The sequence below is a fragment of the Periplaneta americana genome, chromosome 17, assembly GCF_040183065.1.
Source record: "Periplaneta americana isolate PAMFEO1 chromosome 17, P.americana_PAMFEO1_priV1, whole genome shotgun sequence".
NCBI classification, from domain to species: Eukaryota; Metazoa; Arthropoda; class Insecta; order Blattodea; family Blattidae; genus Periplaneta; species Periplaneta americana.
Window position 1 is genome coordinate 85,506,080 of NC_091133.1, and position 12,923 is coordinate 85,519,002.

General features: G+C 32.9%; 1 protein-coding gene across 1 annotated transcript; it reads right to left on the minus strand.

Annotated features, from left to right (window-relative positions):
- Positions 1 to 10,333: 10,333 nt before the first annotated feature.
- LOC138693442 (dnaJ protein homolog 1) lies at positions 10,334 to 12,908 on the minus strand. The gene is made up of 3 exons (XM_069817404.1): positions 12,745 to 12,908; positions 11,408 to 12,252; positions 10,334 to 11,219 (listed from the first exon to the last, which is right to left on the minus strand). The coding sequence occupies exons 2-3, from the start codon at positions 12,236 to 12,238 to the stop codon at positions 10,986 to 10,988; spliced, it is 1,065 nt and encodes a 354-aa protein (XP_069673505.1). The 5' UTR covers positions 12,239 to 12,252; positions 12,745 to 12,908; the 3' UTR covers positions 10,334 to 10,985.
- Positions 12,909 to 12,923: the final 15 nt, after the last annotated feature.

The following is a 12,923-nucleotide window of genomic DNA, read 5'->3' on the forward strand; positions in this document are numbered from 1 at the left end:
CAATACTAAACTCAGTCGAAAAAAACAACACACAAATTAACATCAATTCACCGTCATCTTCCAGCCTTTCACAAAGCACATTCCCGTAAATTCATTTCACCAATTGCCGGAAAAAATCAATATGGTCGAGCATAAAAAGTCGTATGAAACTTGAATATAATGGTAATTAAGACGCTCGTATGAAAATTATGAAACGAGCGCAAGCGAGTTTCATAAACATACTCGCGTCTTAATTACTACCATTATAGGCTCGTTGCATAATGTACTATTATCTGTTATGTATAAATATTAGCTACAGTTTATAAAACTGTACACTTCCGGAAAAATGGAAATCATTTGTGCCCTAGCAACATTTTCTGTAGGTACTTGATTTGAAAGATGTTATATCTGTCACGTGTAAACATTAGCTACAGTTTATAAAACAGAAAAATGAAAATGATTTGTGCCCTAGCAACATTTTTTGTACTTGATTTGAAAGATATGCGAAGCCTTTTTTTACTACCCTAGTAAATGGTGCAATTTGCTCAATGAGTTTTTCTCATTCTTACGCCAAATATTGAGAAATTTATAAGCACACTCAGAACTTTTAATATGTAACCTAACCCACTGAAATATAAGAAAATGAGAAAAATGTTATATCTTTAATTTGATTAAGTACATTTATCTGTGTATAAATGCATTGTATCACATTTAATATTCTTCAACTTCAAAATATTTTTTATAAATTTTAAATATATCCCTTATTTGTCTAGTTTTTTTTAAATATATATCTTTTAGTTAATTAACGTACAAAATCATGTACATCTTATAATCAATAATAGTTTTGAACTGCAACCGAACACGAGCACTGCTCATTCGGTTCTCAAATTTATTTTAAAAATATAAATTATATTCTCTGTTTTTTTTCTTATATGAGGGGGTCAGAAGCAAAGGGATATAAGTGCACTTAAGTTATTTGTGAGAAAATGTGGTTGAAAGTACTTAAGATTTCTTAAATTCCGTGAATTTTTTATTTTAATTTTAGTGTGTGATGTGATTAAAAGATATACCCTTTTGCCACTAAAATTTTAAACGTTTTAGCTTTTCTTAGATGCACTTAACTCATGTTCTTATAAATGTCACTTGTACTACTTTGCTTCTGACCCTCTCATAAGTATTATAATTTTATTCTGTTTGTATTTGACATATTATCTCGTCTTGTAATTCATTGTACCATTTCATATGCAGTTCATATTTATCTGCATAATGTTTAAATATATAAATGTAGTCTATAATGTTGTATGACTCCGTGTGAGTAATGTACAATGCAATTTAATGGGTTTTCCAGTGTTTTATTATTGTTATATTATTATTATTATTATTATTATTATTATTATTATTATCAGGTCTATCTTAACTGGGTCGGAGTAAAACACGAGGGACAAAAGAGATTTTGCTATTTGTAGTTGCTTCCAAAAAATGTATATCGTGTATAATTCATATCTGTCTTCAGAAAGTACTTAAAAATTATGATACTACCTTGCGGACTAGGGAGGAGAAATTATAATTCAAAAAGTCAGAAAATATAACAATATATTTTTTTAATCAGATGTATTCGGAACAAATTAAGTCAGTCCAGCAATTTCATAATAATAAAACCTAAAACCAAGCATTTCTTTCATTTAGTTGTGGACGGTCAGTAACAGCCTACGTATTGCCACGGCTAGTGTTCGAAGTTTTTTTCTGTCTAAACAAATCGGCGAGCATATTTCTTTACGAAATGACGTAATTTAAAACGTGTTATTTTTCGAATTGTGATGTGAAATGATTAACGCGTACATATTTGTTGTAAAATCGCTCATAAAATGTTACCATTTGTTCCACTGTTGTAGACAAAGTCACAAAGGAGGCACTAAAACCCACAATAGTGTTCATTTCAGACAAAACGGAAATTATTTATGCAGTAACAACGGAAACGTTTTTTATTTGGTTGGACGGATGTAAGGAAGTATCGCCTTTTTATTGTAATGCTATGAACTATAGTTTGTGCTTTGTTTCTCCCTCCCCCCTCATTTTTAGATCATTTTAGAGAAATTTGTCGCTACAACATTACAAGACACTACTGTATGGACTGAATTTTTTTATGTATTATATTTCTCTGCTAACCTTTAGTCACCGGTAGTAGGTAGTATTTCACTTAACGACATTTTAAACAGCGTAGGTTATTCTACATTGAAATTCAACTTGAGCGAGAAATGCCAAATAATTTTGTCTGGGCCGCTCTGTTAGAGACAGGGTTCTTTTCTACGACATGGGACCCATACGTAGTTTTACTTTCTTCGAGAAGAAATCCATGCTAAGGATTTTTCGCCCTTTAAAATCCATTGTCCTTTGCCGGTTTTGAACCCGGAAACCACTGATTCTGCGTCTAGCTTGGTTGCCACAAAACCACCGTGGGTGACTCTTATGCCACCACTAGCCGTACCCGTACGCTTCGCTGCACCCGTTAGAAATAAATATAAGGAAATTAAGTAATTAAAATAGGACATTTGATCCAGGGAACGTTCGTGTTTGATAGAAGGATAATTCTTTTAATATGTTACTTAATTTAAATTCTGTTTAAATAATTAAAATGCGATCATTTTGGTCCAGAGACCACTCATTTGGTGCAATGACAATTATTCCTTTAACATGTTTCTTAATTTTTATTACATGCAACCATAACCACAATGTAATGAAGATTGACATCATTTAGATTTAATGTGTATACTTTATATTACTTGCTATATGTTTCCATTGAATTATGGTAATAACTTAATTTTAACCCTTGTTTTCTACGTCTTCAGTAAATGGCGCTTAGCCCACTATGGTTCTGAACGCTTCAAATAACTTAAATAGTGATACGGCATATATAGTGATATGTAATTATATTTCTTTCTTTCGAAAATGTAAAAATTCACGATGTTCTATGCACCATTGCCATGGAATGAATAAATGTGTTTTTTCTTCCTACTCAAACATTTAATATTTTGCACATAGGAGTTATTGAAGGAACAACAACGCTATAATCTGAGGCGGCGGTGAAAATGTATTATATTGTTATTTTAAAAGTCTTGTATATCCTCAAAATATTAGTCCTATCAAAATTTTGCATAGATATTACTTCATACAAACACAGAAATATTCTCTGCAGGCTATGTTTGATAGCTTTCGTTTGTTGTTGTCCAAGGCCCCTTATAGACAAAGTCATTTGTTTTTATTTCATTATAGCCCCTTAAGATGGCGTTATTTTTTTAAATTTTAAAACTCATATATCTCATTAAATATCAATCCTATCAAAATTTTGCATATAATAAAACCTATCGGAAATTATTTTTAAAGAAATTTTGTTATGTAACATTTTTCACGAACATTAATAATAAGGAAGATATTTCGATTTATTTAATTAAAGCTCCCTTACTACCCCACTTTTAAATAAAATATTTTGAATGCCATATAGCCTAAATTCTAAGTTACAACGAACTTAATTTATATTCCAATTTTCATATAAATCGGTTCAGCCATTATCGCGTGAAAAGGTAACAAACATCCAGACAGACATACAAACAAAAATTTCAAAAAAGCGATTTTCGGTTTTAAGGTTGTTAATTATATATGTTAGGACCAATTATTTTTGGAAAATCTAGAATTACCAGAAAATTTTCGGCTATAGATTTATTATTAATATAGATTACGGCAATACTTCATTTTTGTATTTTGGCAGTCGAATATCATTGCAAAATTGACTAATAATACATGCAGTGAAACGTCTGTATTTGGACACCTCTGTATGTTAGACATCCTATTATATTGGACATATTTTCTTAGAACCGGATAAATTCCTATGCTTTTACATGTCCAATATATCCTCTATGTTGGACAGCCCTCAATCCAAGAAGCTAGACATCCCATATAGTTCTATCTTGGACGATTCTCTTATTCTATTATGTATTTCTGCTATCTGTTGAGTGTTGAGTTTTATTGAATCCTTGTGTTTTACAAGGACCAATAGCACAGTGGAATGAGAGGGGTTTTCCTTGTACATTGTTACATATTCTGTACAGCAATTGTGAACCTCTTTCTATTTTCATGGAATTACCCACTTTGTCCTTTGTGTAACTGCACTGTGGCTAAATTTGAGTTTGTAGTAAAGGGGCATTATTTTTCATAATAGTAAACTTCATGGTGCGAAATTATTTCAGTAGGCCAGCAGTGTAGAAATCAGTCTCTTGAGGTTTTTACCCCTGAGAGTCAGTTTGTATAGTACCTCAATATGAGTAAGTGTAAGTTCATGGGATTAACCATTGAAAGGAACAAAGAAGTTATTGATCGTTTGCGTTGTGGTGTTAGCTGTAGGAAAATTACAGAAGAATTTAGAATTTCTAAATCAACAATTTCAAACATTAGCAGCAATAGGACTTCAATATTAAATGCATAGAAACAAAATAGCAGTGGAAAAGAAAAAGAGTTCGCAAAACTGTTAATGAAAAGTGTTTGCATACTGTAGTTCCTTAACATTATGTACAGTAATTTCCTGTCCATTGCCTGCTAAAAAAATTTCTACTTCCCTCTACTTTGGACACCCCGTTAGGTTGGACAATTTTTTATTGAACCATAGGTCTCCAGGTTAGAGAGGTTTCACTGTATTATAAACATATACATCTTAGTGGTGTAATTTTTAATAAAACTGTATGCCTAATGTTCTATTCTGAAATGCTGCAGTTGTGATGTTGTAATATTAGTACGAATTTAGGTTAGGTCTACTGTATATACTTCTCGTAATAACAGTTAGCTCATCTGTATAGCCAGGGGTCTATCATTGTATATTATTCATTATTAGGACCAGGATCTCTATTAATTTGCTTATTTTTAGTGGTAAAGATTAAAGAAGCATATTGTCTCAGTATGTATATGTTTTATGACATAATGAGTCCATTGAGTTGTGTTTATTGTTTGAATTTTTTTTGTAATGTCAAGTTTGTTAATTTTTAAGTTATTTTTTTACGAATGTTGGCTATTTGTAAATTTTGGGTTATTTTTTACATATTTCCTCTTTTTCAAGAAGAAAATTATTTTTATTTTCGTTTAGCTGTTTTCTCTTATTGGCAGTGATGATAATCACAAAGTACAATTGTAAATCCAAATGACAGTGTCTAATAGCGTTCCTGGAAGTGGAAAGAAGCTTTTCATGATGTATGAATATTTGTTGACTCGCAATAGATTATATTATTCTCATTTTAAAATATCTAGAAGGTATTTATTGTTCATTACAATTTATTCAAGTATAGTGTTTTGACGAAGCATTCACAATTTTGTAGTATTTTGGATAATTTTATAGAGTATGGAAATAATAACAATTTTTGGTCAGGTTTCTAAGATCTGTGTAGAGCAAATACATGGGAAATGTCAGTTTGTAAAAATGAAATAACATCCTTCTTTTCTGTTATTGGACATAGTTACCTGTTACCTGTCTCCATCTGTTGCCCTGGTCTTTCTGAACATTGTGTCCCGTGGGGAAGTCTGGTGTTTCAGAGTTCCATAAGATGCTGAGTAGGCCTATATGTATAACTGTTTCCACAATGATTTAGTCATGCTTTCTTACAAAACTGGAAATGTATTTCTCAGAACTCCAATCGATTATAAAATCACAATTATTATTTATTCATTTCGGCATTTCTTTATTTATGAAAATCAAAATTTGAGTCAATTGTTTTATGGTACCAGGCAAGAGCGCCCAAGTGTATTTTCCAAGGAGAGACTGATGGTCTCAGCAACAGAGAGATGTGAGATCTCCCGGGAAAAAAATGTTGAGTAATTTGACTTTGTGGAAGGAATTTTAGACTACCTGAACATAATTATTATGAATTATATACGAGTCTCAAGCACAAATTTTCATAAAAAAAAAATGTGGCTGAAAAATAATTAACAAAAACTAAACAAATATATATTTTTGTCACTATAATTGAAAGTAATGGCTTTGTAATAAAATGAAAATAATAAGCATAGATAAATTTTAAAAATTAAATCTATGCATGCAAAGAGCGGAAAAAAAGAAAGGAAATTTTGTAGAGTTTCAAATTAAATTTTGAAACATAAACATAAAAGTAAAACCGTTAAACTATGCTGCTTAACGACTTTTTTACAAACTCAGCAACACTGCTGGCGAGAAACTTCTAGAAGGCTCCGCTCTCCAGCGCGGTCAGGTTGCTGTTTCGATTTTCTGAAATGATCTCAGGCCGAGGAGTAAGAAATGTTATGTTTTATTTAACGACGCTCGCAACTCCAGAGGTTATATCAGCGTCGCCGGATGTGCCGGAATTTTGTCCCGCAGGAGTTCTTTTACATGCCAATAAATCTACTGACATGAGCCTGTCGCACTTAAGCACACTTAAATGCCATCGACCTGGTCCGGGATCGAACCCGCAACCTTGGGCTTAGAAGGCCAGCGCTATACCAACTCGCCAACCAGGAGGACTTAGATCTTTCAAATCTAAACATTTAAGTTTTCATACGCACAACTGTATTTTATTTTTTATAAGAGATGATTGAATGTTCTCAATGGTAATTTACAGGCATTTTCAACATACATATTTTAATTTTTTAAATAAATAAATCAACCTAAAAAGTGCATATTGTAGATCCGTGGAGGACCTGACCTTACGTCTCTCCTAATGGGTGCCCATGGTGCCAAGTACCTGGACTTTTATGGATGGATTTGTGTATCAAACATTGTATCAGAAATCAATTTTATTTTTAATATATATATATATATATATATATATATATATATATATATATATATATATATATATATATTAAGCTTTCGATTATTCTTATGGGTGTTTTTAGGTCATTGCATTACCTATATATTGCGTTGTTTACTTATTTCTTGATCATATAATCCTTGCTCTAATCATTTCGCCTTCCTAATCCTTGTAGATCACTCTTGCACGGAGCAGACGCCGTCTGTAGGCCGGGAGAGGGGGGGGGGAAATAATAGGGTGATGATAGGAACCGAGCGTGGGAAGGTATAACACTATAGCTTATAGCACATTGCTGAAAGTGATCCTGACTTTAGAGACGAGAGAAATACAACTCAATTTAAAACTGCATCGCTACAAGTTTGCTTCTATTGCTGCCAAATCGAAATCAGTGCTTGCACGTTCTTTTGTTGTCATAAAGATGTGTGTAGTATGAGTGAAGCGATCAAAATTGCTTCATGAAGTGACAGACTGTAGACAAGAATAGAGTTCATCATGGTAGAAAGCAAAATAAATAATTTATTTCACCAAAACTACGGATACTTCTTCATCAAGTGGGTACCAGTAGTGTTCTTTCACAAGGAATAAAAAAAAATAGCGTTGTACTAAACTGCCACCTTACTCTCGTGTCGACCAATGTTGAATGTAGACATTTTTTCTTCGTGTGAGGAACAAAACACTTGTGCTAGTACTAGTGGTGGTAGCCAGTGATGAATCCTGGAGGTAGTAGCTAGGTGTGAGAGGAATCCCTCCTGCAGCTCAAAATTCTCTTCACCCCCCTCCTTCACTGAAGGATTGCAGATCAAACTATTTTGGTTTGATTTGAAGTTGTTAACAAATTTAGCGAATCTCTTGTTTACAGTTACATGCAGTATATCAGCGTAAACAATATTGGCCTTCTTCCAAAGTTATGGTACGAATTCCTCTATTTTAAAATATGCTTTATATGAACTACAATAAATATGATATATATAAATTTATGGGCAGAGGATGGTCACCACCAAATCAAGACCTACGACATACGCTTACAAGCTTGGCAGTTCATGGTCACCACCACAAAATATGTAAAACAACCTGATGCCACACACATGATGATTGTGAGTGTTCTTTATGCGAATCTCATCCATAACGAGTGCAGAAATCGGTATATTTCTGTAAAAGAATGTAACAAAGTGTAATCACTAATCACTCAACAATATCCATATTCAGATCAACAGAAGTTGTTCTTGTAGATTTTTATGTCCAAATTTAGTCTCTTTTTCACATTCACACTAAAATACAATAACCAGGAAAGGTGAGAGATAATAAAATAAAATAGTAATAGTAGTAGTAGTAGTAGTAGTAGTAGTAGTAATAATAATGACCTTACACAAGTCCGTAAGTCATAACTACATGGAACACTCCTGAAGTTTTCGTTCTAAGATATTAATAACATTCAGTTTTTATATTATTTTAAATATTTTCATGACACAGTTTTTGATAACAAGTTAAATGTTACAGCAAAGATTTTAGTATAGGTAATAGGTATTATTAAGATGCCAAAAACACGCGTATGCGAAGTTTCATTAAAGTATCTCAAATATTTTTTGAGACAAAATTACATTTAATGGTAGAGGAATTTTATCTCAACGATTTGAAGTAAGCCCAAATACTGTCAACAGTGTTCAATTAAGAGTTAAAAAATGTACTTAGGCTTACACTATTCTCAGCTCAGTCTATAAGCTAATTTATATTCGGAATGCATTTTTGTATTGTCGGAAATTGCTAAAAAGAAAATGCAATGTCGTCTGTACAATATGTCGCTGGAGGAATTCAATATTTCTACCAACAATAGAACATTTTTATCTTCCCCTCCCCTGATCGTCAAATAAACTAGAAGCTCCACGTAACAGGTCAAAAATATTTTCAGCATTATCGTCCTTCCAGGTATGGAACAAATTATAGCCCATTTTGGTCATGTTATTGTGCCTACGGCCTGCATATTCCAGTGGACGTCTTATCTCAAGATTTTTTAGAAATTCTTTCAATTCGAGTATATAAACCATTACCAATATAAGATATTCCAGATAAATATGTGTTTATTCATAAATATTATTTTGTGTAAATAAACCATGAATAATTCCTCTCTGTTCGTACTTAACACTCGCCAATCTTCTTCACATATTGGATTTGCAGTACTTGTTTACAGAAACAGTCAGTATGTCATATTAAATTTCAGAAATCACTTGTTTTAATGGGTGTAGTTGTAGTTTATATACTAGTTTTTTGAAGTCTTAAACACTGTATACTAAGCTATCTTCGTGTTTTGTTGTGTAACTGCCATCAGTTCAACTACATTGTATTAGTTGTAATGTATTTCAATGTTAGTTTCCGCTAATCTTACGTGAAACTTGAAACAATTTCACGAATAATTTAATCGAAATTTAAGTGCTACACTGCAGTGTTAACATACAACGAAGATAGTAATTCGTACGTACTTTAATTTGTAAATTTCTGAGTATAGCCCTGATCACATCTATATGAGCAAACTTTCAAAACCCGATATGTCCATTTTCAGAAAATGCTATAAATCTCTGTAATAAATGAAAAATTTTCTATAATTTTACGAGTCTATAGCAAGAAAAATAATCTTTAATATTTCACCATAAAAATATATTTTGGTCATTGCAGAAATGCAAGTTTTTGGCATCTGAAGTATAGCTTATTTTCTGAAAATAGACATGTCAAGTTTTGAAAGTTTGCTCATATGTGATCACGGGTATAGGTGAAAACGCCAAATGTTTTTAACATAACTTGCATCAGATATTGCTATCTTAATTGTTAAGTATTCTTTTATTAAATTGTTCATGTAGGCTTATACTAACAAAAAACTCAACTAGAAAATAACGAATGTATTAAAAATCTAATTACGAAATTTTAAGAATAAAAAATGTTACTGCTGGAAGGAGAAAGATTAAAATAACCAAGAGATTCGTAAAACTGTTCTCTTTATAGAATTTCTTCAAACTTTGTTCCCTCTTAGAGAAAGAGTAATAAGTTATATATTGTACAAATTGTAATTTTAGATTACTTATGACATTGTAACTGCTATGAAATTTTAAATATTTTGTCTCGTATTCAATATTTTCTTATTTAACGAGGTGCCAGACATGTAATTGATTAAATTCAAAGAAGTCAATTATGTAACACTGAAATCTACTACTTATATTAAAAAATCACATTTAACATCTACTTCTATTAAACATTTTCACATATATTTTTTCCCACTCTCTCCTAGTATTCTCTTTTCTCACAGAAATATTTCAACTAACTGGTAAATTCTTGCAAGACTTCACGTTAAGCTAATAAAATTCAGAAATTATCTAAAATGTCAAGCAAAATTTTGGAAGGTAAATCCGAAATGTGGTTTAAAACCAAAATTAACAAGTTTTCAAATGCACGAAATTTTGCACTCAAAGAATATTTTGGTTTGCGTTCACACATTTAGACCTAACATTAAACGTAGAACTGCTCTTATATAAGAGGAAGTAGGTCATTGAAAAAATAAAATGACATTATCACTGTTTCCACCAATTTATTATACAAATGGATTTTTTTACCTACATTTAACATACATGATGCTGTGACATATGTACAATATTAGCAGCCAAACCATTGGAAACAATGGTATTGTCGTTTATAAAAGCATTGTACTAAAACGTACAAAATATAGGCTAGCCACTGAGAAAAAAAAATCGTGTACACTTACAAAATAAGATTAACTAAGTTAAATTTTGAGTATAATACAGACTTTCCTTTGCGGTTGTTAATAAAAATTCCAATACAATGTTACTTAGTATCATACAAAACATGTCAATCAGTCGACAGTTTGTCCAAGAGCTGACGATCGCGAACACTGGTAAGAATAACTTGCACACTTTCACACCGGCACGCGAACTGTGGCATCCAGAGGCCGTTAGGTATTGTCCGAAAACCAGAATAATTAATTCACCCTTCACACACACACTGATATGATTCTGCTACTGCATAAAATATGAGACCTGCTTTGGTATTTGTGCACGGCATTATTGTACTTGTAACATCTGTGACGCCACCACACACACTCTCCCATCACTCGTACATAATAAATTTAGATCTCCCACAGCACACTTAAGCTCACTCTCACAACACGGATGATGATGATGATGACGTATGATCACAAGTGTCTCAGTTCGGTAGTGTGTCGTATAAGATGTCCTTTACACTTTGTGTAATGTTGTCTGGAAACTTGATATCGAACGAAACTAGAAGATCTCCCTTCCGGCTTGGTTCCTTCGGGAATGGCAATCCGTGACCCTGAATTCTCTTTACAGTTGAGGGTTTCACAATTTCATTCATCAAGTTGATCGGTATCTTCTCTCCGCTTAGTGTAGGAACATTGATGACTGTGCCGCACAATGCCTGAAACAAAGAGAATGTAATTTTAATATTTGAATTCTTACAACAATATTAAATACAGTTTAACGAGCAAAATTGAAATGTTTAGTGAGAATGTAATTTTAATAGTTGAATTATTAGAATATACAATACAGTTTAACGAGCAAAATTAAAATATTTAGTAACAATGTCCATCCTGTTAAGATACTTACTTGTTTGAGTGAAACCTTGGCTGTATATCTAATGTCACTGCCCTCCCTTTTGAACTGGGGATGAGGTTTGTCTCTGATGATAAATACTATGTCAGCAGGTATTTTATTCCGGCCTTGATCTCCTTCCTTCTGGAAAGTAATTTTTGTCCCAGCTTTCCAGCCCGGTTTTACATTGATGGTTAGTACTTTATCTTCTTTCCTTGATGATCCATCTGGCTGCAAAACACGTCTTGAGATTTTCATTTTCTTTGTGCAACCCCGAGTAATATCTTCTAAGGTTACATACAGATCATGCTCTATAGGTGGGTCCTGAAGTTTGTCCTTGTTACGGTTAGGTGAGCCAGTATGAAAATTAAATGAATGGGATCGGAATGCTCCACCAGGGCCTCCTGGTCTTGCATTTCCCATGCCTAAGGTTGCGAATGGGTCATCCAATTCCATATCATCATCCTGGAAGCCAAACATTCGATTGCCACCTGGACCACCAAAGTCGAAGAACGTTTGGAATGGGCTTGCAGTACCGAAGAATTGAGCAAATGTGGCACGAGGATCGCCGTGGAATGTGTAGGTGAAACCACCCCCACCGCTTTCATTGGCACCAGATGAACCACCTTTCAGTCCTTCTTCACCAAATTGATCATACACATCTCGTTTCTTCTTATCACTTAGCACTTCATACGCTTCTGCTACCTCCTTGAATTTTTCCTCTGCTCCAGCGGCCTTGTTTTTATCTGGATGATATTTGAGAGCAAGCTTTCGGTATGCCTTTTTAATCTCATCGTCAGATGCTCCTTTTGAAATGCCCAAAATTTTATAATAATCCTTCCCCATGACTGGGTTTTAATCTGAAATGTGAAAAAAACATATATTTGTTAATAATGCATAGCATATGTAGGCTATACCTTCACATAAGAAACATGAAAATTAGTATATATCACAGTTGTATGAACACTAGTGTTCATACAACTGTGATATATAATAATTTTCATGCTTCTTATCTAATCTATGAGCACTATTGGCCTAATATATGTGATTTGACTATATCTTCATATTTGCAAATACACCAGCTGGAAAGACGTTAACTATTTGTGAACACGTACCTATATTCTACTTCATACTACCTTAACAATTTAGTACACGAACTCACAATTTTTTTTCGTTCAATTTAAATTTCGGTGGTCAATATTTAAAAATTTACAGCCACATTGTCACCGTTAACATAAGCCTAATCGTAATGTTGAATGTTTACTTCCCCAAGATACGGAATGAAATGTGAGAAGTCACCTACGCAACGGTTATTCGTAAAATTATATTTAGAAAATGTACGGATTACTTACCTTATTTACTGCAGAAGTAATTATATCACTCCTTAGTTATTATTCTAAACAAATTATCTGCGTAAACTTACAAAACGTTTACACTTCGAACACAGTAAGAAATCGCCTTCACAGAACAAACTCGTTCACTTGCGTTTCGTAAACTGAGCCAATAGCATGGCCGGTTACAAGAATATATA

What these genes read in the sequence shown, in the direction of transcription:
- LOC138693442 (XM_069817404.1), bottom strand. Translation starts at nt 12,238, where the DNA reads ATGGGGAAGGATTATTATAAAATTTTGGGCATTTCAAAAGGAGCATCT. An exon ending in CCAAGGTTTCACTCAAACAA is followed by an intron (nt 11,220 to 11,407) that starts GTAAGTATCTTA and finishes TCTTTGTTTCAG; the next exon opens with GCATTGTGCGGCACAGTCAT.